This window comes from Zonotrichia leucophrys, chromosome 1A, assembly GCF_028769735.1.
Source record: "Zonotrichia leucophrys gambelii isolate GWCS_2022_RI chromosome 1A, RI_Zleu_2.0, whole genome shotgun sequence".
Taxonomy (NCBI): Eukaryota; Metazoa; Chordata; class Aves; order Passeriformes; family Passerellidae; genus Zonotrichia; species Zonotrichia leucophrys.
Window position 1 is genome coordinate 6224882 of NC_088170.1, and position 23849 is coordinate 6248730.

The following is a 23849-nucleotide window of genomic DNA, read 5'->3' on the forward strand; positions in this document are numbered from 1 at the left end:
CCGGGGCCAGCCCGCCCCTCCCTCCCGGGGCGGCCCTGAGGCGCCGCGGTCCGGACGGAAGTGACGCCACGGGCGGGCGGAAGCGGCGCGGGGCGCGGGGGCGCGGCCGCGGGCGGCAGGTGAGGAGCGCGCGCGGGGGCGGAGCCGGGCCCGGGGCCCCTCAGAGCCCCGGGAGAGCCCCGGGACCCGGGCGGCATCGGGAACGGCTCTGGCAACAGCTCCGGAGAGCGGCCGGGCCCCGGTGGGTGCCCTCCGGCTGTGGCGGGGCTGCGGCCTGTCACGTCTGGGAGCCACTGGAGCTGCCCGTTGGGAGCCCCGGCGGCTCTTGGTCAGGAGAGCTTGGCAGCGCCTGGGAAGGAGGGACAGCAAGGCTGGAAATGGTTCTTGGCAATGCTCTTGAGAACCTGAAAATGGTTCTGCAGGCAGAGCTCTTCCTAGCGCATCCACTTTTCGTGAGTGCCTTAGGAAGAGCGTTGCCTGCAGGTCGAGGTAGGTGGTCCTGCCCCTCTGCCCAGTGTTGGTGCCGTGTCCAGGTCTGGGCTCCTCAGGGAGTGTCACAGACACATGGAGGAGCTCCAGCAGAGAGCGACAAAGCTGGGTAAGGGGCTGGAGCATCTCTCCTGTGAGGGCAGGCTGAGGCAGCTGTATCTGTTCAGCCTAGAAAAAGATTTTCCTGACAGGTTGTGGAGTCTCTCTCGCTGGATATTCAAGGATCATTTGGGTGCAATCCTGTGCCAGGTGCTCTAGGATGACTGCTGGAGCAAAGGGTTGGACCAGTTGGCCCCCGGAGGTGCCTTCCAGCCTGAGCCATTCTGTGATTGTTACGTGGCACTTTGGTGCTGAGCCATGGCATGGGGTGGGAGATGCCAGGCAGGTGTGGAGCATGGAATTCTCAAGTTGGCAGTGGCATACAGGACTCCTGAGCTGCACATTCCCTGAGTGTTTCAGGGAATGGTGAGGGCAATGTCTCTTTTCAGTGTAGGTCAGGTACCCTCCAGGGACAGACGGGAGATGCTGCTGCCTGAAGGGAGGAACAAAAAAAGAGAAGGAGGTGTCTGAGAGAGACACAGGATTCTGTATTGTTTTTTATGTGATTTTTCCTCAGAAAGTCGACTGATGGCTTGTGATGGGGTTTGGGTCTTTTGGACCATTCCAAGTAGTTGTACTATTTGCAGTACTTTGTACCGTTCCCAGGCCAGTGGTTGTGCTGGTTGTAATGATTTGTCAAATAAAATCACATTGTCAGTATTTGCATGTGAGCCCAAGTTGCTGATGCAATTATTGGAATCATCTTTTTCTATGTTCAAAGTAAAGAATGAGTTGGCCAGCAATAAGGAGACACAGGACTGCTAGACCTAGCTGTGTACAGGAAGAAAGGATGCTGATGGATGTAGGGAATGTTGTGAATTCACATCTAGTGGTGATGATCATTGATAGTATTTAGTACTCAACAGGAAATCCTGTGATACGTTTCCCCTCTCCTTTTTATTTTGTTTATTTGGGGGTTTTGTGTTTTATTTGTTTTTTTCCTTTTCTTTTTTGGTTATTAAATGAGATTCAGGTATTGAATGGTTGAATAGCACCTGGATTTTCCTCCTAAAGAGGAGGCTCTTCATCCCTGTGCAGAGCAGGCTCATTCTTGACTCTGTGCAAGTCACATTGCAGCTTCCAGCAGGCAGTGTGGGGTGCTGCTGGCTGTGGCTGTGGCATTTCAGTGGCTGAGGCAAATGTCAGCTGGCACTTTGCCTGGAATGCCCTCTCACCCATCCTGGAGTGGAAGTTAGAGCTGCCCCCATTCCTTGGCAGCTCCCTGCAGTACAGAGCCTTGCTGGAGCACTGAAAGGAAGCAGAGCAAAGAGTGAAAGTGCTGCTGTTGCCAGAGGCAGGGCCTGGAAGCAAAGTGGCTTTGGCATGTCCTTGTAGAGACCTTTCTTCATTCTGGGAACCAGAGGTGCTCCAGTCAACTTGCCTTGCTTATTTTAGGAAGGTTGGCTGATAAGTTCTCCTGATATTTCATGATGCTTGTCTTGTCTGAGTAGTAAAGCTGGGATGTGGAGGCTGCCTGATATCTTTCTGTATTCCTGGGATGCTCTGGATGGGGGGAAACAGCCACAGCTCCAGAGCCTGAGGCAGGAGGGTGCCTGAGGAATGCCTGCAGCAGCACAGGCTGCTATTCTTAGCATCTGTCCTTCTTCTATCACTCCAGATATTGAAACTGAGTTTTAAATCTTCATTCCTTCAGATGCAAAGTGCTGCTCTCTCAGCTCAGGGGTTCTTGGGCCAGAAAACTGAAAGCAGGTAATTCCTGGGAGCTCCTCTGCAATCTGGCTTCTGGGAATACCAGGTGGCTGTGGTCACATCAAGCTCAGCTTGGGGAGTGAAAGGGAAGGGTAGAAATTGAGGGCTGGGGAAAAATAATACTGAGGTAATCCTGAAAGCAAGGCAGATTTCTTTTTCATAACATTTTTTTAGATTAAAGGTAATGTGCAGAGGAAGAAGAGGATTATACCTGAAATTGTTATGTTTCCCATGGCTGTGGTGTAAGAGATTGAGGGGAATCATTTCTATCAGTCAGAAAAGCAATTTCTGTAGCTAATCAGCTCTGCTTAGACTCCCTCACAGGATAACCTTTCCCAGAAAATCCTTCACCCAGGTGTCATGTTTTTGACCCAGCTTTTCATCAGCTCCTGTCACTCAGGCCACTCTGTAGGGATATTCCTTCTAGCAAATGTGAATGCACTTGAAGACTTTCCCTCTTTAGTGAGTCCTCCTGTCATCTCTTAGAAATGCAGGCATTGCCTTTGCTTTTGAATGCATAAAACAGGCAGGAACTGATCTGGTTTAAAAGAGAAGTTATTGCAGAGAAAACCTCTCTGGAGGACTTTGCACAGCCAGTGGCTTCTGTGTATTTCAGGCACACAAAACCAAAGTGCCCCCATTTAGGACATCAAAGAAGGAGCTGTGTCTGCACTTTTGGATGGGATTCTCAACTTCAGTTATGATGTTTGTAGAGTAGGTGTAGCTAAGCTGTTTGTGTAGGCTGCCTTTGTAATAAATAGTGATAGGCAGTTAGCAGAGTGTTTGTGGTCAGCTGTATGTGCTGCCCTGGAATCAGATCAATTGTTCATTCCAGCATCTGTTTGTCTCCATGACTGATGGGAGACAAAGGTGGCAGTTGCACAGGGGATTATCTGATTAACTTATCAACATCTGTCTGCCAAAATGAGCTTTATGTATCCAGCTGGAGGAAATGAATTTCAGGCTGTGCTTAGAGGACAGGGCTCTCTCAGCAAGGTGATGCAGGGAGGGAGGCTGCCTCTCTGTGTTGTGGGGAAAGATTGTCCTGAAGACAGCAGTGCCTTAGAGGGGGCCTTAGCTTATGGAGCTGGCAGGATTGAAGTGCACCTCTAAATTCTTTTAAGTCTCTACTTTCCAGATTCTCTTATAAAAAGAAAAATAATGTAATAGCATTCTCTCTCTGGAGAGTCAGTGTAATTTGTTGTATCTAATCCATCTTTAGATGTCAGGTATTTTGCCAAGGAGTTGCCACATGCTGCTGTAAAGCTGGATTCTGAGATCTTAAATTTTGGTTCTTTCTCTTTAGCCTAGTGGAATATGCCAGTAGTGACAAATGAACAAATCTGAGTGGCTCTGAGCAGTTTTTTGGGTAAGATAGAGTCTCCAGATTTCACCTATAGCTGCCACAGCTCTTTCTTTCAAAGCAAAGTGTCAGAGCCAAAGGTGTTTTTAACAGGCTCTGGCTTTTTGAGAAGGAGGTGCCTTAAATGCTGGGCTCCTGCTTCCAGAAGCAGAGTTTTGACAGGCCAGTGCTTTTCTCCAGGTGGTCCTGCTGACTGTCAGGTGTCTCAGTCTCTGCTGTGATGGTGTTCACAGGAGTTCTTGGATGAGGTAAGAAGATCTGACCCTATGTTTCAGAAGGCTTGATTTATTATTTTATGATATATATTACCTTAAAACAATACTAAAAGAATAGAAGAAAGGATTTCATCAGAAGACCAGCTAAGAATAGAATGGGAAAGAATGATAACAAAATCTTCTGTCTCTGACAGGGAGTCTGAGCCAGCTGGGCTGTGATTGGCCATTAATTAGAAACAACCAACATGGACAATCACAGATGCACCTGTTGCATTCCACAGCAGCAGATAATCATTGTTTACATTTTGTTCCTGAGGCCTTTCAGCTTCTCAGGAGGAGAAATCCTAAGGAAAGGATTTTTCCTAAGAGATGTCTGTGACCCTCTACTGGTTCTGCAGGGCCATGGTGAGATGGGAGTTTGGCTCCTTTAGGAAAGGGTTTGGCTGTTCAGGTCATCCCATATCAATGAGCAGCTGTGGGAGCAGGAGATGCTCTGCAGGATTCATTTTCTACACGGAGGTTTTGCTGTGGTGGTGTTCTGAGGTAATGCTGTGCTCAAAGGTGGAGGTTGAGCAAGTATCCTCTAAAGCTGGAGGGGAGGAGCAGAAATGGCTTTTACAGCTGTGGCTAAAGCAACCTTGTGCTGTAGATTGGGCTGTGGTGTGCTCCTGCTGCTGAAAGGGAAGGAGAATGATGGCTTCTCAGGTTTTCACTTTCCTGCCCCTGTTGGCAGTTTCTGTGTCTGGGGAACTCCAGCTCCTCTGTTTAATCCACTCCTTGCTAGTGAGCAGGGTGGGACAGCTGGAATGGACAGAATTCCAGAAATAGCACTGGGAGGCAACATCACAGCCAATGCCAAGCACTCCAAGGATGGTGAAACCCCTTTCTTGTCTAAAATAGCTACTGGAGGGCTTAGCACCAAAGCAGTGACATCTCCAAAGGAGTTTGAGGGTGCCACTATGAGAGAGTAGCATGAGCACCCTGGTGGAGTACAGGCTGCTACAGGCCCTAATTAGGGGCTCATTAATGCTTTCTTTCATCACTGCCTTGCAGCTTCAGATGTGATTAGACCTATTTATAGGGGCAGAGTTCCTTAATATACAGCACACTGTGCTTCTTGCCAATCAAATCAGTAGCATCTGCATCTTTGATTGCTGCTTAATAACATTGTAGAAGGTGGTTAATTAAAAAAATATAAATAGACCTTTCATCCTCTTAGCTTACCAAAGTGCTTCTCTCCTGCCCCCACCTTGCTTCCCCAAAAAAAGGGTGAAGTTGGATTAGCACAGGGACTGTGGTGAGCCTCTCATGTCACTGCTGGAAATGCATCCTGCTCTCCTATCCAGGGCAGTTACCTCTTGTGTGCTCTGCTGGGGGACTGAATTTCATCCCCCCCATGAATGTCAGCACAGGGCAGAATGTTTGTATGCTGCATAATAATGGATTTGTATGTGGGCTCCTGTGCTGCCTTGGAGCAATTTCTAGCTTTTGTTTCAGCGTTTACATCTGTGTGCACACACTGCCTTATCCTGCCTTGAGCAGCATTTCATATGCAATGGCATATTTGGCTTTTCCAGTCTCTTTTTAAAATGTTCTCTGTTTGGTAAACTCACAGGAGTGTGCTTTATTTGTGGAGGGCAAGGTGTCATAATTAACTTTTTATATTGTCCTTATTTTTTCCTTAGAGGATTTAATTCTGATGTTTTGTTGGGATAGCCTCTAGGCAAGCCTCCAGAACAATCAAGGTATGACTTGAATATGCTAGCAGATATGGCCATGGGGAAATGTTTATCCAGGTAAACATGGTAGAAAGTATTATGTATATTATGTAGAAAGTATAAGGTAAGAAATTACTCTCAGGGAGGAATTTGGGATGACTTCTTGTGATTAACCAAGTTATGGATGTGACTTTGCACGTTCTGATAAGCCTTGCCCAGAGCCTGTCTGCTCCATCTATTGAGTGTGTTTGATCTTTAACTGCAGTTCATTTGTGGTTTGGTCTGTTCCCACTTTGGAGCCATACTGGTGGTAGTGGAATAGTGAGGGATATGCAGAGGTGTTTTATTGCATATTGCTGATCCCTCTGTCCTAACAAGGATCTTTTATTAGGATCCTACAAAAGAGAGACATAGGGTTAGAGATAGCCTGTCACTTCTTTTTGGGGATGTTACTGCCTGTGGGAATTAAAGCCTCTGGTTCTTGCTGCCTTTCCAGTGCAGTGACAGAAGCAGCAGCACAGTAATTGCTAAAGCAGCCATTGTAGCTTTGAAGTGTACACACTGATTTTTTTCGAAGTATTTAATCCCTCTTCTCCCCTGAGCCTGCTCTTTTTAGCTGCTTGAAGCATGTTAAGGAAGCAGATATTGTTGATGGCTTGCCTTATTCTCCCTTTATTTTCACAGCAAAGTACTCATCTGGTAAGTGCTTGTATACAGCTCTGCATTCTCTGTGTTAAGGGCAGCCATGCTATTTTTTAAATATTCCCTTTATTTATGTTCCTTTGAAAAACTAAAATATTTTAAGGTTGTGGGCTTGATTTATTTTTAGATAATCATCCCAGTAGTCAATCCTCCACAGAGGAGTATTTTCTAAAGAACTTAGGGAAGTGTTGCTTCTTTTACAAACTCTGTTTTCTCTGTAACAAGTTCTTTAGGGCTTGCCTTAACATGAGAATGTAATTACTCTTATGGAGAGAGGTGAGGAAAGCAGGTGGAGTGTTTCTCTGCCTATCCAGAGCAGTGAATGATATACTTTGTTTTCCAGGGGCAGAGCTCCTCATGTCCCTCCAGGCATTAGACTTGGCTGTGGGGAGTGAGGAACAAGCCCAGTTGTTGGTTCCAAGTGCCTGGAAACCCTGGAGTGCTCAGCCTGGTTTAGGATTTCTGGAGAGGCCAGACAGTCTGGTGGAGGCTGATTGTGTTTCCCACTCCTGCTGTTTCCCTCAGCTTTTGCCAGTGGGAGTGTTGAACTGAGAGGGGAGAGCAGCTTTGAGTGCAGAGGAGGAACAGCCCCCAGCCCTGAGGAGCTTTGGAGCAGCCTGCCTGAGGTGAGGGGCACAGACAGCTACAGGCAGAAGTGCAAATCTGAGCAGTCAGGAGCTTCAGTCAGAACTTCCAAATCAGAACATAGCACTTGGAAGCAGGTGCTGCAGTGAGAAAACAACCTTTTTCACTTTAATAAGGTAAATGAGGTTATTATATAACACCAGAGCATATTTGTCTTGATCATGAAAGTTGACATAGAAAAAATAATTGAATAAAAGCTGGCTGGAGCCCCCAGATACTACAGCTCATTTCCAGAGCCTCTTTGATCACAAATAAGAAAAAAAAAAAAAGAGAAAAAAAAAAAAGAAAATGTCTGTATTGCTGTTTCTTCTGCTTTGTGTGACCCACTGGTGGTCACACCACTAATGATTGAATCTCTTGGATGCTGAGTATGTGACTCATACTTTCTTTGGGCACATGTGTCCATTTCTCACTGTAGCATCAGAGTATTTCATGTCAGCTGTCATAATTCCAGCATTGCTGTACTTCCTGCAGGAACACACCCTCTGTAGGATTCTGGAGTGATACTGGAACCAGTTTGTTGCTTTGCTGGAAGTCCCTTCTGTGTGTGAGATATAAACAGTTTATTTGCACCTTTGCTGTCCATGTTACATGAAGGCTTGGCACCCATGGGATAGGGTAGAAGAGTTGACATATTTTAACACCCAGCACTCACTTTTTTATTTTTTGTGTACTAATTCTGATAGTGGAGCATGGCTAGAAAATGTGCTGCTTCCTTTCAGTGCACTGGAGTTTGAGATAAAGGAAGAGTCAGTCTTACTGAGTGATGTTCAGTCTTTGCTTTCCTTCCTGACTTCTGCTGGGAAGATTTTGAATTTCCCTTTTAAAACATTCCTTATTCCTGCAGTTTCTGTTTCTGTCAAGTGAAGCACTTCTCCTTTTACTGTAACCACGTGGTGACCCTTACTCAAATTGTTTGTAAAACTGGCTTATTTCTCAATTCATTTGGTCCTAGGAGGTAACAAATAGCAGCTGTAGCATGGGATTGTGCCCAAGTCTAGTCATTTATGTTGCTGTTTTCCCTCCTCCTTGCTATGGCTCCCCAGCTTGTTCTCTTGCACAGAAAGAATTGTCTCTTGTATCTATCTCTGTAATTTCCAGAGTCTGCCATATTTCTCCACTATTTGTTTTAGGAAAGGTGAGAATCTGAAGCTGCTTTGAGAGTCTTCATGGAGAACCTGTGAAGGTGATGTTTGCCAACAGACAAACTGTGGCAGTGTAAGCAGGGATTTTCCTGCTTTTCCCAGTACTGGGGGCTCCTCTGCTTGCAAGGAAACCCTGGGACCTGAAGGAGAGTCTGTAGGGAAAGAAATCTTTTGGGAGTAGCTAGAGGAGCACTGCTCCCAAGTCAGCAGCTGAGCTGAGCTTGGTTTTAGGAAGGACACCAGGAGAATCAGGATTGGTGAGAGTCTGAGACATCCTATTGGGGCTGCATAATCTTAGCTGGCCTCAAGAGGTGAAAATCTTGGCTTTCTTAGGATTACCTTTGCACAGGAATGGATTTGATAATGAACTGAGTTTCAGAAGTTTCCTTCTTGCCCCTGCTTCTCCCTGTGTTTCATGACTGGACAATTACAGCTGTTTATCTGGCTGTGGTGGTAAATTGGGTCATTGAGCTGATTTGAGTTAAAAATAGGCATCCCAAACATCAGGAGCACTGATGCAACAGCAGAGTTTTGACCAGTGGCAGGGAGGATTATAAACTCTTTTTGCTGCTGGAGCCAGAGTAACTCATAACCACGTCCTTGCTGTGTTATCTGGCCCCTTTATTCCATGGTGACACTCAAATAGTAGCTTTGAAAGGAAAAATATTGAAGCTTGATTGTGGTCAGCAGATCAAAAACTGCTGTCTCACAATTAGCTGTGCTCATCTCAGATTAACTTGTATGCTTTACAGCTCTAAATAATAATTTCCTGTCTGCAGAGCAGCCCCAGTCAAGAAGACTAATCAGTGTGCAAACATTGCTGCTAAAGAGTGCAGATACAGAGTCTTGCTGCCAGTGATGCATGAAATGAAACAGAGTAGGTCTAGGCTTCCTAGACTGGCAGCACAGCCAGCTTTGTAATGGCTGGGCTTGATCTTGCAAATTTGTTAACTGTGGAAAGGCTTCTACATACTCTTAAATCTCATATGATTCATTGTTAAACAGCCCCACAAAAAAACCCCAAAACAACTCAGCAAACCCCACATCCCAAAAGAATACCCTTAAATAACAGTCACATCACATTTACAGAAAGCTTTTCCTACCCTACTGTGGTATCATCTTAAAGGAAAAATTTGGAGAGGGTGGTGTTTGTTAAATATACAGAAATGGCTGCAAGCAAGTCTAATCTGTTATCTCTTTGTTTTGTGAAGCAAGATAGGGAATTGAAGGAATGTGTGAGGACCCCTTTAATTTTCACATATTAAACTGGTTGTTTTATGTTGTGGCTGTCTCTCTTCAGGCTCCTGATTTGTGAATTTCCCCAGAATGGGCTGTGTTTCTGTGTCATTCTCAGCCTGCACTGCTGTGGAGCTGGGAGTGCAGGTTGCACACAGCACTGCTCTCTGAGCTGGCTCCTGCACAATTCCAAGTACCACACAGGGAATGTGGTGCATGCTGAGATATCCCTGTCTGTTTCTGACACCTTGGATTTTCATCCTCCTTTGTTTTGCTTCTCCTCACTTTAATGAATATTTTCTTATACAGATGTATGGAGCTCTGTGTGATGAAACCCTGCAATGAGCACCTGTAAAACCTGGTTTTTACAGCCTGAATGAGAAGAGACACAGAGAAAACAAGTTTGGAGGGAGTTGTGCAGACCTAGCAGTAGAGTTTGGGTTAGAAAACTCTATGGATACTCTGTTCATTTTTTAGAATGTCCTAATAGAAATGTATTTATGAGTTTGACATTTCTAATGTGCTCAGAGACGTGGATTTTTTTCTCTTTATGTTCTTCCAAGTCCTAGGAATTTTTTTGTTATTTTTGTGAGTAAAGACATGGGAGCCCAACTTTTTGGGAACTGCTGAGGGAGAGGTGAGCAAAGCTCAGGATGGAAACATGGGTGGTGGGTGACCTTCTCCTGGCTGAGCTGTAGAGCAGTGGTGCTGGCCCAGCTGCTTCCAAAAAGTGTTCTTACAGCTCTGGAGCATGGCACACAGCTGAAATATTCTGGTGACTGGTTAGGCTAGAGATGTGAAAGGATTCTAACATAAGGAGGCTTCTTTTAAGATAGTTCCTAAGGAAAAATCCAGTCCAGAAGCAGCAAAGAGCTCCTGGGAGTGTCAGAATGGAAGAACTCTCATTAACCTACTTGGAGCAAGGGGTGTGTGTCCATGCATGCTTTGTAATTTCATGGCTTCTGTTCTTGGAAGGGCCTGATGGTGTGTTTGTTGGAGCAGAAGGGTAAGGTGAAATACTGCCTTTTGCTAATAGGGTTGGATGACCTGAAATATATCCACGTGGAATATGAGGAAAGGGAGGAGGAGACAGGGTGGTTTGTGCTGAGTCTTATTGCTGCTCTGAACCAACTTTGCTTCCAACTCTGGTCTTTGCTTTCAGCACAATACTGAGCAGAGATTTGTTTACTTTAGCATGCTAAAATAAAATTATGGTTTCCAAGAACATTCAGATAAGCAAGAGAGTCTCAGATCACTGTAGCTGCCTTGAATGTATTAAAAATCCAATATGTCAGCCTTACCACTTACGCCTTTCTCCTCAGCTTACCAATTCTGTTGCAAATGCTTTCCTAAAATAATTAGTGGAGCAGAAAGTAGAAGTCCCTGAATAACTGCTGTGATAAAATGGCAGTGTGTTTAATGTGTGATGACCTATTTGTTCTTTCCCTTAGGCACAATGGCCACAGTAGCCCAGAAGCACTTTTTGGAGGGGCAGCCATACTCAGTGCCCCTGATCCAGCCCGACCTGCGCAGGGAGGAGGCTGTGCAGCAGGTGGCAGATGCACTGCAGTATCTGCAGAAGGTGTCAGCTGATATTTTCAACAGGTAAAGTGCTCCCCTGGGGGGTTGGGTGCTCAGCATTCAGCATTACACAACACAGTGCTGGAATCAGGGTGCAGCAGTGAAGGGGAAAGGGCATTGGGTTGGTAAGCAATGGAAGTTCAGAAAAGAGATGGAAAAGGACCAGATGCACTTCAATATGAGTTTATTAGATTTGAGTCTGTCAAAGTTAAGCATAATGAAATGGCTGCAGTTTGCCAGAGATTGTTGGTTGTTAATTTTTACTCATTTTTATTAATGACTAAAAAATTGCATTACTGCTTCTGCTGCATTTATCCCTTATTCCTTCTTGCTCATGCTTTGAAGGGGAGGCATTGTAATTTGGAGTATCTTGAAGATGTGTCTTTTTGAATCATTGTACTTGAAGCAGTGAAGTAGAAAATGTCTCTTTGTTCTGATCTCTGCAATGTACAAACTGTTCTCTTAGGGCTTCTGGTGTTTCACACTTCCCTTTTTGTGTCTTGGAAGGGCTGAGTGCCCTGAGTAAGATAGAGTTTCTTGCCACAGTATCATAATCCATCAAGGTCCATCTCTTCAAGGATTTGGTCCAGACTTGGCCCCTCTTGCACATGATCATCTTTAGGATTGGATCTTTAAGGCTGTCTGTATGGCAGATCAGAGAGATTCTTGTGTATGCTTGCACATGATGGTAGATAATGTGGTGCTTTTTTCTGTCCAGTGCCATCTTTGGCATCTCAGTGCTCTGAGATAGTGTGGACTGTCATTGGGAAGGAAACAGAGCAGCATTTACCTTAGCAGTCTAATCAGTAATCAGATAGGCTAATCAGTAAAAGCACATGCTTTGGTTTCAGCAGGTCCCATGACTGTCTACTTTAATTTCTTATGGTGTGAGCAGGATCATGACGTTCTGTCTTTGAGTTTTGGAAGGTTTTTTAAGGGTAGATTGAAGTTCTGTGGTTTCTGATCATGATCTTTTGAAGGGTAGCCTCTGGAGAAAGAGCAATCTCTAAGGCTGGGCTCAGGTTATTGAGGTTAAGGTTTTCCACTGGAATAGTCCTTGTTTGGGCAAGAGCTGTGTGTGGGTTGGATTAGCTTGAACATAAGGTCTGCTTCATTTGTGCTCTCCAAAGCAGGGGAGCACTTCCTGATCTAAGGCTGGGAGAAGGCTTTCTAGAGCTGCCATAAACATGTGGAAAACCCTTCTCAGACATGGGCCTGGTTGGCAGTGCTGTCCCTCTCTGTGGGGTAAATGAAGCTCTTGATAATGCAGGAGTTGCTCTTTCTGTGTCTCTGTTTTCCCTGTTTCTCCTCTCCACACTGCTGTCTAACACAGTACCCTGTAATTTCCCTGGGGAGAGAAGCTGCTGCTTTGTATGCAAGGCACTCCTGAGAACTGAGCAGTGACTGTGATGCTGTTCCCTCACTCCTTGGTGCACTCATGACTTTTAATTACCAATTTTCTCCAACAACAGAGGAGGCTTCATTGGCTTCTTTGTTTGCTTTGCCTTTCCATCCGAGGTCTTGGCTCTCTGATATAATTAAGAGTGATTTAGTAATTATGCAGGCATCTGATTAGAAGTTCCATGACCTTGCTTCTTCCATGTCAATCAAGGGGCAAAGCTTTCAAGGTGAAAACTTTGCTACTTAGTGACCTTTTATCTTCCCTTTCCTGAGACAAGGCAGCTCTGTGCTCCATTTCCAGGAAGGAGCTCTCTTACCTGGAGGAGCTGGCTGTTTGATGTGCAGAACAGCAGCTTGCAGTGCTGATGGAGAGGAAACTTGTTCACTGTGGGGGACTTGGCTGAGTGTGTCCAACTCCTTACTGCAGTACTGCAGAGATGCAGATGTTCTGAGGTGGTTTTGTGGGAACAGGTGGATTGGTACAGTGGCAAGCCAATCTGTACTTTGTGGAAGGTGCAGTGAAAGTGTCTCCTACTCTCTATAAAAAAAGGAATATTTCTACACCCAGATCTTTGTTTCCATTTTAGCTAATCAAAGTTTCTGCTCATAATTGTTGCTGACATGATAATTGAGTATGAAATCTTCAAATGAACATGTTGAGATGACACAAGGAAGATACCTTTCAATTTAGGGAATTAGAAGAACATACAGGGAGCTTTCCTTCACTTCCCCCCTTTTTGGGCAACTTGGGAAATAACTCATGTGATAAGTCTCTGCCAAATCTTCTTTCCATCATTCTCAAAGAAGCTTACTTGCTATTAACTCTGGCAAGGTACCTGGTGAATGAGACTGCAGAGTTCATTAGTTCATAGACAGTCGAGGGATGTGTGGGTGCAAAACCTCAGGTAAGCTATGGCTGAGACCTAGAGCATCCCCAGCCTTGGAGAGCAGGCCTGGATTGAGTCAGGAGTCACTTAGAGCAGGATATATCATCCCAGCATCCCTCTCCATCATATCCCTGACTCTCAGCAGCAGAGACCCACCTGCCTTTTTTCACATGGGCAGCACCAAAGCTTTGGTTGCTGTGCAATAGAGATTGATGTCTTAGGCCAGTGCTGTCCAGCAGTGCCTTCCTCTGAGGAGGTCCTGTCCTCTTGGGGCTGATGTCAGTGCTGTCACAAGACCAAGAGGCTGCATGTCCTTCCCAACTTTATGCTTTGAAGTAATGGAACTTTTAAGCTTGTGTGTGTTAACTGAATCCAAGTCATGAATCTGTTGTGGAAGCTGCAGTAAAAATCAAATTCACTGCATGTAGTTACTTAGATATTAATATTGCTTAAAACATAAATATTCTAACATAGCCAATCTGACATAATACCTGTTTGAATTTAACTCCTGGGTTTTTAGGAAGGGTTTTTGATACAGGTCACAGGAGCTGGGATGACCAGTTTAAACTGTAAATTAACAGTAGGCTTTCATCTATTTTCTATCTATTTCTATCTTTCTCATCTATTTAATGAGTTTTCCTCATTAGTATTTTCTGGGTGGGAGATTCTGTTGGAATCATGTGCTTTGGAGTATTTTACAGCAATGTTCTTGGGATAAGTGCTTAAAATAAGTGATGAGTTTAGATTTCCTGATATTCCCTCCTAGTTAGGTAGGCTTGTCCTTCAGCATTTCTCAGTTTCTGAGGAGTTTGTGTTGGCAGGAAATGTTCATAATCTCTAATATTGTCCATTTGCTATTCAAAGTGTTCACTTTTGAGTAATAGATGTGTGGAAAGTTGATTTTGCAGGTTATCTCATGAAGTGTTACAGTAGTAGAAAGAAATCAAGGGCTTGGAGTTGGAAGGTTGTTATCAAGGTCCAGGATTTGCCTGTAATCCAACCCCAAGTTGTCCTGTATACAAAATATCCCATCCTTATATATATATATTTTTTTTTGTTTAGTTAAAATTTCTGGTTGTTATTCTTTAAAATCTTTATTCAGTGTCTTTTGCTTGTCTGGAATAATACTTTGCTAAACCACTGTATCCTGTTTCCTCCCCAGCTGGATTCCAACTAATTTCATATTACATATTTGAAAAGGGCTTTAATATTAAGCAAAAGTTTAAATGAGAGCTGCATTCTGAAAACCATAGCTGGAAAACAGCAGCACTGTGGAAATGCTCTTTGGGGTGGGGAAGAAATCTGGTAAGGCTGTGATAAGGAAGGTAAGGAGTAGGTGGCTGGGCTGCAGAGCCTTCAGGGATGTTTATGACAGGAGCAGAGCTGAGATGTGAGTAGTTCTGAAATTGAAAATACCAACAAAATCTTAATCATGAGGTACATTTGTGTGTTTTAAGGACCTCCTTGTTTTAAACATGCTACTGTGATTAGTCATGATCATCAATAATGGAAGTGGGGATTAGTACATCAGTGTAAATGTGTTTAATTTAGGAGGTCTATGGAATGGAAACTTGCCAGGAAGGGTCTTGCTGCAAGCTGTGCTGTGCTTTGTGGTGCACTGGGAGCTTGGACACTGCACTGGGTGTGTTCCTCTGCTGGCTGCAGGGGTTGATTTTCTAGGAACAGAGCTGCCCACTGGGATGGCTCACAGTGTGGTGAGTTTGCACCAAGAGACACACTGCAGCACAGGGAGTCCATTTTTCTCCAGAGTGTTATGGCTCTTGTTTAACAACAAGGTGCCTCATGGTACTTTGGAGTTGTCCCAGAGGTCATCTGAAAGAGGATGCCAGGTCTAGTTTTGTTTCAGGTCCCTCTCCTGAGAGGCTGTAGGAGCAGTTGTTTGCTGCCAGGAAGATAAAGCAGCAGCAGTGAGTAAAGAGTGAATGGAGTCTCCTGCAGACATGAGGAAATGGAGAACAGGGACATTTTGCCTGCAGCTAGTTGTTGTTCTGTAGATATGTGTCCAAGTAAGGTGGATTTATTTTCCTTTTAAGTGTAACACACTTTGTAAGGCACCTTTCATTTGTTATGGCTGCCATGATCCTCTGGAAGATAACTTTGACAGCCTGTGAGGATGTAGCTTCAGAAAGGTTCCTAGACTGTGGAAAGAAGACTTGAGGAGGTGACACAGGGGTGTGATCAGCATGCTTGGGAGGCTGGGAACAGCTGGCACTAGCAGGCATCCCACACCCCCATAAGGAGGCAGAGGGAGTGTGACTGTTCTGCAAGAGACCAGGTCACAACTCTTTCTGGATGCTGCTAAAATCCTTGAGCTTAAGATCTTCTGGAATCTGACCTGTGCAGAATTGCAGGAGAGTGTTCTCCTACTTCAGGAATTGGTCTCAAACCTGCCAAGCAAAAGGAGGCACACAACAATTTAAGGAGCTCTTGAGAACATTCTTTCTACTCTTACAGCAGTAGTGGAATATCTTGTGGAAATAGGAGACAGTTTCCTTTAAAACAGATGGCATGGGCAATAGGAAAGGCAAACAGTAAGGAGAAACTAAGGTAATTTCAGTACATATGAATTGTTGATTTATTTTAGTTCATGGGGGTTTTTTTGAATGCTGACAGGGAAGTCTCTTGTTTGTACTCTGTTCCTTGTTGGAGAAAATGCAATATTGAGTAGCAGCTTTCAAGTTCCTGTGAGCTAATTTTGTCCAGCAGTAAGTCTCTGTTAATTAAAAGGGTTTTGGCAAAGATCTTATGAACTTCCCCATGCAGAGAGTAATTCCTTTACCCCTCAGTCCCTGACTGCTGTGGCTGTTACTCTCTGGAAATAGGCAAGGAGAAGCACCTGATAGAGTGTTCCTTTATTTCTTAGCCCATGGTTTTGGCAATATTGTTGGATTCTCCCACTCCCACTATTCTTGATACAGTAACATCTGCCATGTTATTCCTTTATTACACAAAGTGATAGCTCTACCTTCTCAACCAACTCCAGACCCTGGAGATTCACATATGCTGGAGTAATTTTCTGTTCCTATGGATGGCTTTTGTGTACTCAGTCAGCCCTGGAGGAAGAGATTCAAACAAGTAATTTTGTTTTACAGGCATGACTTCCATTAGGGATCCAGCATGGAGAAAACTGTCTGGAAAATAACACTGAGTGGCTTGAAATGTGTATTACAGGCTCATTCTATGGGGGTGTGCACACTGAGGGGAGAGTTGGGGGAGGAACAGCAGTGCCAAAGGTCTGTTCTTCACACATGACTGGTGCATTAAATTCCCTTTCCATGGTGCTTCTTTCTGTCTGGCTGTGGTGCTGTTGGGTTTTGCAGATGGGCTGTGAGGGTTTAGGTGTAAATGCAACTGACAGCAGAGACAGAGCAGTGCTTTTGTAGACAGGACACCTATTTGTAGGTGCTAATGAAGGAGTTTCTGATTTTCTTCCACCTACATCTTCCAGAACCTAAATTACCCACCTGGGGTTTCTCTTTAACACGCTGTACCATCCAAATTCTTTAATTCAAGCTCCAGAAACTTTCATCCCTTCCTCTAAATCCACCAGACAAACATTTTATTGAAGGAATTCACCATGCTGTGCCATTAATAATTTTTATCCCCTACTCTCCCTGGCACAGCATGGTGAATTGGATTCCTTTCTTAATTCATCCAAGAATATAACCCTTATTCTGGATTAATGTGCATTATAAAACCAGGTATTTGCATTTTAATTTACTTCTAGGACTCTTGTTTTAGATTGACCAGCAAAGCTGAATCTGCAAACATGCTGGATGGGCCTAAGAGGCATAACAAAGATATTCCTTTTAGAAGAGGAGGTAAAGCTGTTGCATTTCTGCTCTGTGTGAGTGCAGTAGGAATTGCCCTCTGGTTATCTGTGACACACATATAACATTGCAGTATATATACACATACATAAATATAACATTCCAGTGGCTCAGTACCAAAAAGCAAGGAAGTTCATGGTGACTCCACAGTGCAGTTCTCTCTGTTGTTTTGTCCCAGTGACTGGGTAGTTTGGTTTTGCTTCAACAATACTTTTGAGAGTGATATCCTGGATTTAAGCTATTCAAGTGTATAAATTTACAGTTCTGGCAGTTTTGGGGTGGGGAAGGAGGTTTGGAAGGCACACTGTATGAATTTGTTCTGGTATTACTCTGAAGATAGTGTTTCCATTCTTAATGACTGATTCTGAGTTAGTGCATGGGAAAGATGATTTTTAAAATGACAATGAGGGAAATGAAATCATGTGTCTAGACCAATTCTAAAGGTGTCTGATCACTGATGTGCCTCAGACTGTTTCATTGAAATACAGAGCAGCTGTCAGTGCAAGCAGAGAGATCTCTGCTTTTTGATGCTGTTAGGGGCATCTCTGCCTGTGGCCCAAAGTTTTTGGGGGAAGGGTAACTAGAGTAACTAGAAATCCCTCAAGAAAGTAAGAAAGTGCTGCAATCACTGAGGAAATAAGGTGTCATAAAGAGTTGTTCTGATTTGTTAAAGAAGCACACTCAAATTAGCTTGTTGATGGACATATCACAGTAGGTGACTTTTGAGATTTGAGTGTGACTGCAACTGATTGTAGGAAAATGAAGAAGTAACACTAAACAACCTCTGTTTCTGAAGAGTAAATATTAAATAAAAAACTTCATTTACAAAAAATATGTGAAGAAATCTTTCCTTTAAGAGAAGGAGGCCTGTTTGGAAAGAAGATCTGTTCAAGAAGTTCACTTTGAAAGCAAAGGTAAGAAAGGGAAAAGCTAAATTAACAAGGAAATTTTGTAACTGGCAGAGGGCTGGTAACTTTTTCTGAGAAAGTCTGTCTTATGAAGTTGGACTGTTTTAATTATAGCAAAATTTTGGGTGGATTTTGGGAATCCCCTCTAGTTCTGGCAGGATGCTGAAGAGGATCATTGCTGAGCAGAAGCAGTGAGTGCAAGGAAATAGAATTTTCACTGAGATGTAAGCTCTTGAAAGGTACAGGGATCACTGCAATATGATAAGCAGAAACTTAGTGCAAAACAGAATAATGATCTGGATGCTCCAAGTCATGCTTCAAAAGCCAGTTTGGTCATTTACAAGTATCTGATTACAACTTCAACAGGTCAGCACAGTGAGGGAAGACCACAGAGGCAGACCCTTATCATGTGATCAAAGTCAGAAAGGAAGTAAGAGTTCTGAGAAAACATGAAGTGTAGTTGTCTTTAAACAGACATTTTATGGTAGCAAGTTCTTTTTCTTGGTTGGGCTTTCCTTCTCCTGAATATTCAAGTCCAGTTGTGCAGGGACAGCAGTTTTTATAGAGTAAGCACTAGCTTGTAAATGACAGCTTTTAGATATATTTTATTGAAAAGGAGACTGAAGGGTTCAACTTGTGACCTGCAAGTAAAATTTCATGTGATTGCCATCAGCTGCTTGGAAGTGGAGAAAATTTCAAGTCAATGCAAAAACCTTTACTTGTAAACATTTGTCTTAAATGTGGGTAAAGGCTGGATTTTGGATCACAAGAAAGAAATGGTGGTGGTGAGAGAATTGTCAGTATTTTGTGTCAGTTCTTGCTGGCTGTAGTTTTTTCTGGTGAGCAACAGTGGGATGGATTTGGCAATGGCAAGACATTGAAAAGGGCAGATGAACCTGCACAAGTGGCCTTAAACTCAGTAAAATGGAAAATTAAGCAGCTACTGAAAAATATGTGTTAAGTCCTGTGAATTAATGCAAAATTGTTTGAGTTAGTGAATAATGGACTGAAAATCTGATCTGCTGAGACTGTACTGTGAATTTGCCTAGTTTTTTTTTGTTCCAGGGAACAAATGATTCCACTGTTGGTTTCACAAACAACCAAGACTTAATTAACACTTGGAAATTGCTTGGAGATCTTTGGGTGAAAAGCTATGAAGTTCTGAGGATATTTGATTAAATGCAAAGAAAAGCAGTGCTTTTCTTGGAGAACAGTGAGAATGGGAACTGCTATCACCAGGAATCATTTTCTGCTCTGGAGGCAGGCATGTTTTGCTCAGCATTCCTATTCTTGATGACAATGACTTGTTTTGGTGAGATGAACAGACTGAGAGCAGTGTTTGTGCTGTGTGCTGTCACAGTATGAGAAACCTCCATCCCAATAAAGGAGTGGGAGCTCAGCTTTCCTGATATTTTCAGCCTTACATCAGGGAAAGACCTTTAGAGATGATCACTTCATTGTGTTTTGTTACACATGTATAGCTGAGTACTACTTACCTTAAGAAAACTGATTTAAATCATTTGGAAAGTATGGGGGAAAGCTAGGAATAAAAGAAATTTCCTGACTGCCTGGCTAGGGGGGAGGAAGGCTCTGCAAATGTCATTCCTGCCACATGATGATGGTGATGGATCTTTGGTCAAGTGAGGCACAGCCTAAAAGGGCTGGGGTGGCTGCTGTCAGTGCTCCTCTCCTGCTGTTGCTGCCTTCAGGTGAAGCTCAGAACAAACAGTATTTCTGGCTGGTGGCTTATGAATTTCTCTTGCAGCCCCACCTGAGATAGGGCACAGAAGTTTCAGAACAGGCTGATCTGCCTCCTATTGCTGGTAGGGAAACTGGAGCATAATGTCAAATAAGAGTGAGCTGTCTAACAGAAATATTGTCTGTGTAGAATCAGACATGGTACCCACAGTGATCCAGAGGAATCTCAGATCTTTTCAAAGACATTTGCTCTCCCTACCCCAGATATAGTTCACAACAGGGTCACCTGGGCATTTCTCCACTGCTTATGTTTGCTGTGACTCTGTAGTGATACACATTTTCCTTTCAATGGGAACAGGGAGGAAGATCTTTGGCTAGCCTGAGAATGGAGCTTTGATGGGAGAATGAGAAACCTAATCTTTGTGTACACACAGTTGATTAATTTAAGGTTACAAGGTGCCAAAACACCTTCTCAAGCTATCTGCCAAGTATGATCTATTACTTCAAGCAATATGGAAACAAAATTTATTTTTGACAGCCTTGTAAAATTCTGTCCAAACAGGATTAGCCCTCCTTTGACAAGTGATTAAAAAAAAGAGGAACAAAACTGAAAACACTTAAGGCTATTACTACAAAAGATTAAGCTTCAGTGAGTAAATACTTAAGAAATTTTTTCAAGGATGAGTGGAAACTCTAAAGATAACAAACTATACTTCCCTAGTAACTTCTACTGGTTACAGTAGTAGTGTCAGTTAACTAGAACTCCTCTCCTCTGAGGAGGGGCTGAGAGAGCTGAGATGACTTGGAGAAGACATCCTTGCAGGCTGTCAGAACCTAAGGGGTTCATAAGAAACATGAGGACAAACTTCTTAGCTTGTACTGGTTTTAAATTAAGAGGGTAGATTCAGACTAAATATAATGAAGACATGTTCTGTGATGAGAACAGGTTGCTCAGAGTATTCAGGGCAGGTTGGCCAAGGCTCTGACCACCTTGATCATCTGATGATGATTGGGTTGCTTCCAAGCCAAGCTGTTCTGTGATTCTGTGATTCTATACTATCATCAGCTGCCTGATATCTCAAGATTTCCTGTGGCTGCTGCTTTGGGAAGCAATTCCACTGCCAGTGGAGGAACTCAAAAGGTCACCTGTGAAACTCCAGCAGCACTGGTAAAGAACCATTTTCTCCATTGCTTCTTTTAGAAGTAATGGAGGCTTAAAATCATCTTTCCCAAAAGTTGTCACTGTGATGGTAGAACCTGTGTTGTAGATGTTTATTAACACTGTTAATGGAGGAGTAGATTGACCAAAAGTAGCCTGTATAGTTTAAAAATATAATGGTGTACTTTATTTGCAAACAGATTTTCTGCATAGTATACACTGACTTTCTATTTAATATGTATTTCTTCTAAAGAAACAAAAGTGCATCTGCTTTCAGACCAGTCAGTGGTATGAGACAAGTAAAATGCTTGGAAGGTTAAAGAGGAACTTGTTTGTGACCTTTTTCTACAAAGAAAAAAAAAGAGAAGCTGCTTTTCTGGGAAGGAGAGCAAGCTGCAGGGGAAGAGGGAGAAAAGTGCTGTGATGGTAGGTCAGAATTCTGAGTTTCCAGTTTTTACATAAACTTAATTCACAGTAGTGGAAGTGCCTTGTGAAATGAGAGATTAAACATGGAAATGAAATGTTTTTTGTGTGAGAACATGACCTGTGGAGAGTGATATATGCTGGATCCTGCTGAGGATAACCTGGCAACCTTGATCACTCTCCAATCTGCAAGACCTTTCAGCATCACAGGAACAGGGCAGTATGCAAATGCTGGAGCACCTGCAAATCAGGCTCGAGGAGCAATCAGAGTGAGATAAACATTAATTAGTATAATACCCAAACCCTTAATGGAGGAAGGAACGTTGATTACACAGCCTCACTTGGGACTTCTTTCTGTCAGAGATGGTGTATGATGACAGTTTCTGATTGCACTTACTCAGATAAGAAGTAAGACTTTAAAAACTGCTTAAATATGGAGAGAGAAGAGCAGAAAGCAAACAAGTTGATCTTTTGACGAGTGGTTGAATGTGCTTGGCTCTTCATAAGAGTATGTATTTTTCCTTTTTGCCTTTCAAACTTTTGAGGTGAATTGGCTTTGTGAGCTGATTTTGAATGCTTCCCTGGATACTGTGAACCATAAGTGTCTTAGCAGACTTTCCTTCCCTCTCCCCATCTTGATCCTGAGGTGTTGCCAGCTGCAGGGGCCGAAGCGCTGAGTTGGAGTGGGGAGTGGGCTTCTCACAGTCTTCATTTTGACACTTTCTTTCCTTGTTACCCTGCTCCAGTACCTGCTGCTTGGAGTGTCTGAGAACAAAATAAAATACAGCAACCATAAACTCAATCCCTTCTTATTCATGCCTCCTGCAGTAAGGGAGAAATTTAATAAAAGCATACGTCATTTAGCCAAAAAAAAAAAAAAGGTAGCTTGACTTTTAGGCAAGAAGCCAAGGCTTTATAGAATAAATTTACTGTATGTACCCTGAAGTTTAGAACAGCAATGCCAAGCATCACCCTGCTATCTCTAAGGCTTGGAGCTTGGGCTGGGAGGTGATGAGAAGCCTGATTTTCTGTGAGGTGTACAATCCTCATTTAAGGAAAAAGTAATTTAATACTTCGTCTGCCTTATCCTCCTGTGCAACTTCATTTCTCATTCTGCTCTGTAATGTTCTTTCTCCTTGGTTGATCACTTACTTTTATACTTCAGACATGAAAATGAAGTTCTTTGGTATTCTGGAGAGGTTTGCTCCAGCCTCTGTTGCCTAACCTTTCTCGTTCACCTTGGTGTGCAGCTTGCCTGTCCTCTCTGCCATTTCAGAAGTTTTGTCATCCCTGTCACTTTTGGGTGACATGGACGTTCAACATAGAGAGCAAAGGGTCTCTGGCTGCTGTGATGCTTCCTTGCAGCTGAATTCTGTCTTTCTCAGACACCAGTCTTGGAATCTGTTGGCCTATCTTTAAACCTTCTCTGATTTTAAACTTTATTTCTGTTGCTGTCTGATCCTTAGCAGATACAGATGATAAAAATCACCATTTTTTGGGTTGGCACTGTGAAGTGCTTGGAGACTTGCATACAAATGTAGCATTACTGGCATTGCTGGCAATAATGGCAGTATCCAGTGTCCTGGATGCCAGATTCCCAATGCCTCAAATCTTTTTCCTGTGGGAGTAAGGAAACAGTGAATTTTCCACCATGAATACACAGAAACAGCAGAGGAAGTCTTTCAGTAGGCACCTGAATGAGAGATTTATCAGAGGATTTATAACAGAGTAAGAGGAAAGATCTGCTCTGTGGTTGCAGATGGGACAGAGGATAGGGGGGCAGCAAGAGAGGCCCTCAAGAGGTTCCCAAGAATTGCGAGGAAGTATTCCTGGAACTTGCTGTGGCAGTTGGAGAAAATTGCCTGTAAAATGGAGAGTGGCTTAAACACAGCAGGATGAGGATTTTAGGACAAAGGAGAAACAAGAGCTAAGTTGGGGGTGAAGTGCAGAGGGCTTGAGGGCAAAATCATTTCAGAGGGACAAGAGAAAGTGAAAGCTTGAATCAAAGCAGCTGAAAGGTTGGCTTTAATATCTGCTTAGATCAAAAAATAAAAGTCTGTATGGATTAAGAGATAATCCAGTAGATAGATTTAATCTGCCATGTGTATTGCTTCCCCAAAGAAAAACACTGGGAGGGGAAGGTTGATTTGGCTCAGTGCCCAGCATTTGAAGGTAGGTGATGCATTCTCCTTTTTTCAGAGACCTTTCACTTGTCCTGAATGAAGCACATCCTATTGAAAGGGAGGGGCTGCAGCCTCCTGCTCCTTTGCAACTCCAAAGTCATGTTGAATTTAACTGAAGGCGTTTCTCAAGCAGAAAAGAGCACTGAGAGCAAAATAGCACAGCAATGACTAAGAAAATAGGCATGGGCTGGGTTCAGATGCTCATGGTGATTGAGAGGCAGTATTGGGCCATTTTATTAACACTTAATCCCTCTTGTCCTAATTGTCCTTGTCTTCTCTTTAATGGAAATTAAGGTCTGAATGCCACTTTTCCTCCAGCACTGCCCCTGAAATCCTCAGCCATATCCCTCCATCCCTTCCTTCCTGTTCCCTTTCTTTACAAAAGCTGGTTGTGTGCTTTGAATAAATTCAGTTTCCACAGCAGTAGAAATAGTTG

At 43.4% G+C, this 23849-nt stretch overlaps 1 protein-coding gene across 3 annotated transcripts in view; it reads left to right on the forward strand.

The window, feature by feature from the left end:
* WASHC1 (WASH complex subunit 1) overlaps positions 1-23849 on the forward strand; it is a 37368-nt gene continuing 13519 nt past the window's right edge. Inside the window, exons 1-2 of one of the 3 annotated variants that reach the window (XM_064736557.1) lie at positions 1-119; positions 10774-10927. In XM_064736557.1, the coding sequence (XP_064592627.1) occupies positions 10779-10927 (149 nt within the window). In that variant the 5' untranslated portion in view covers positions 1-119; positions 10774-10778. Of the gene's footprint in view, positions 242-10748; positions 10928-23849 lie in introns of those variants that run through there. The other 2 variants (XM_064736564.1, XM_064736548.1) reach the window with 2 other exon arrangements.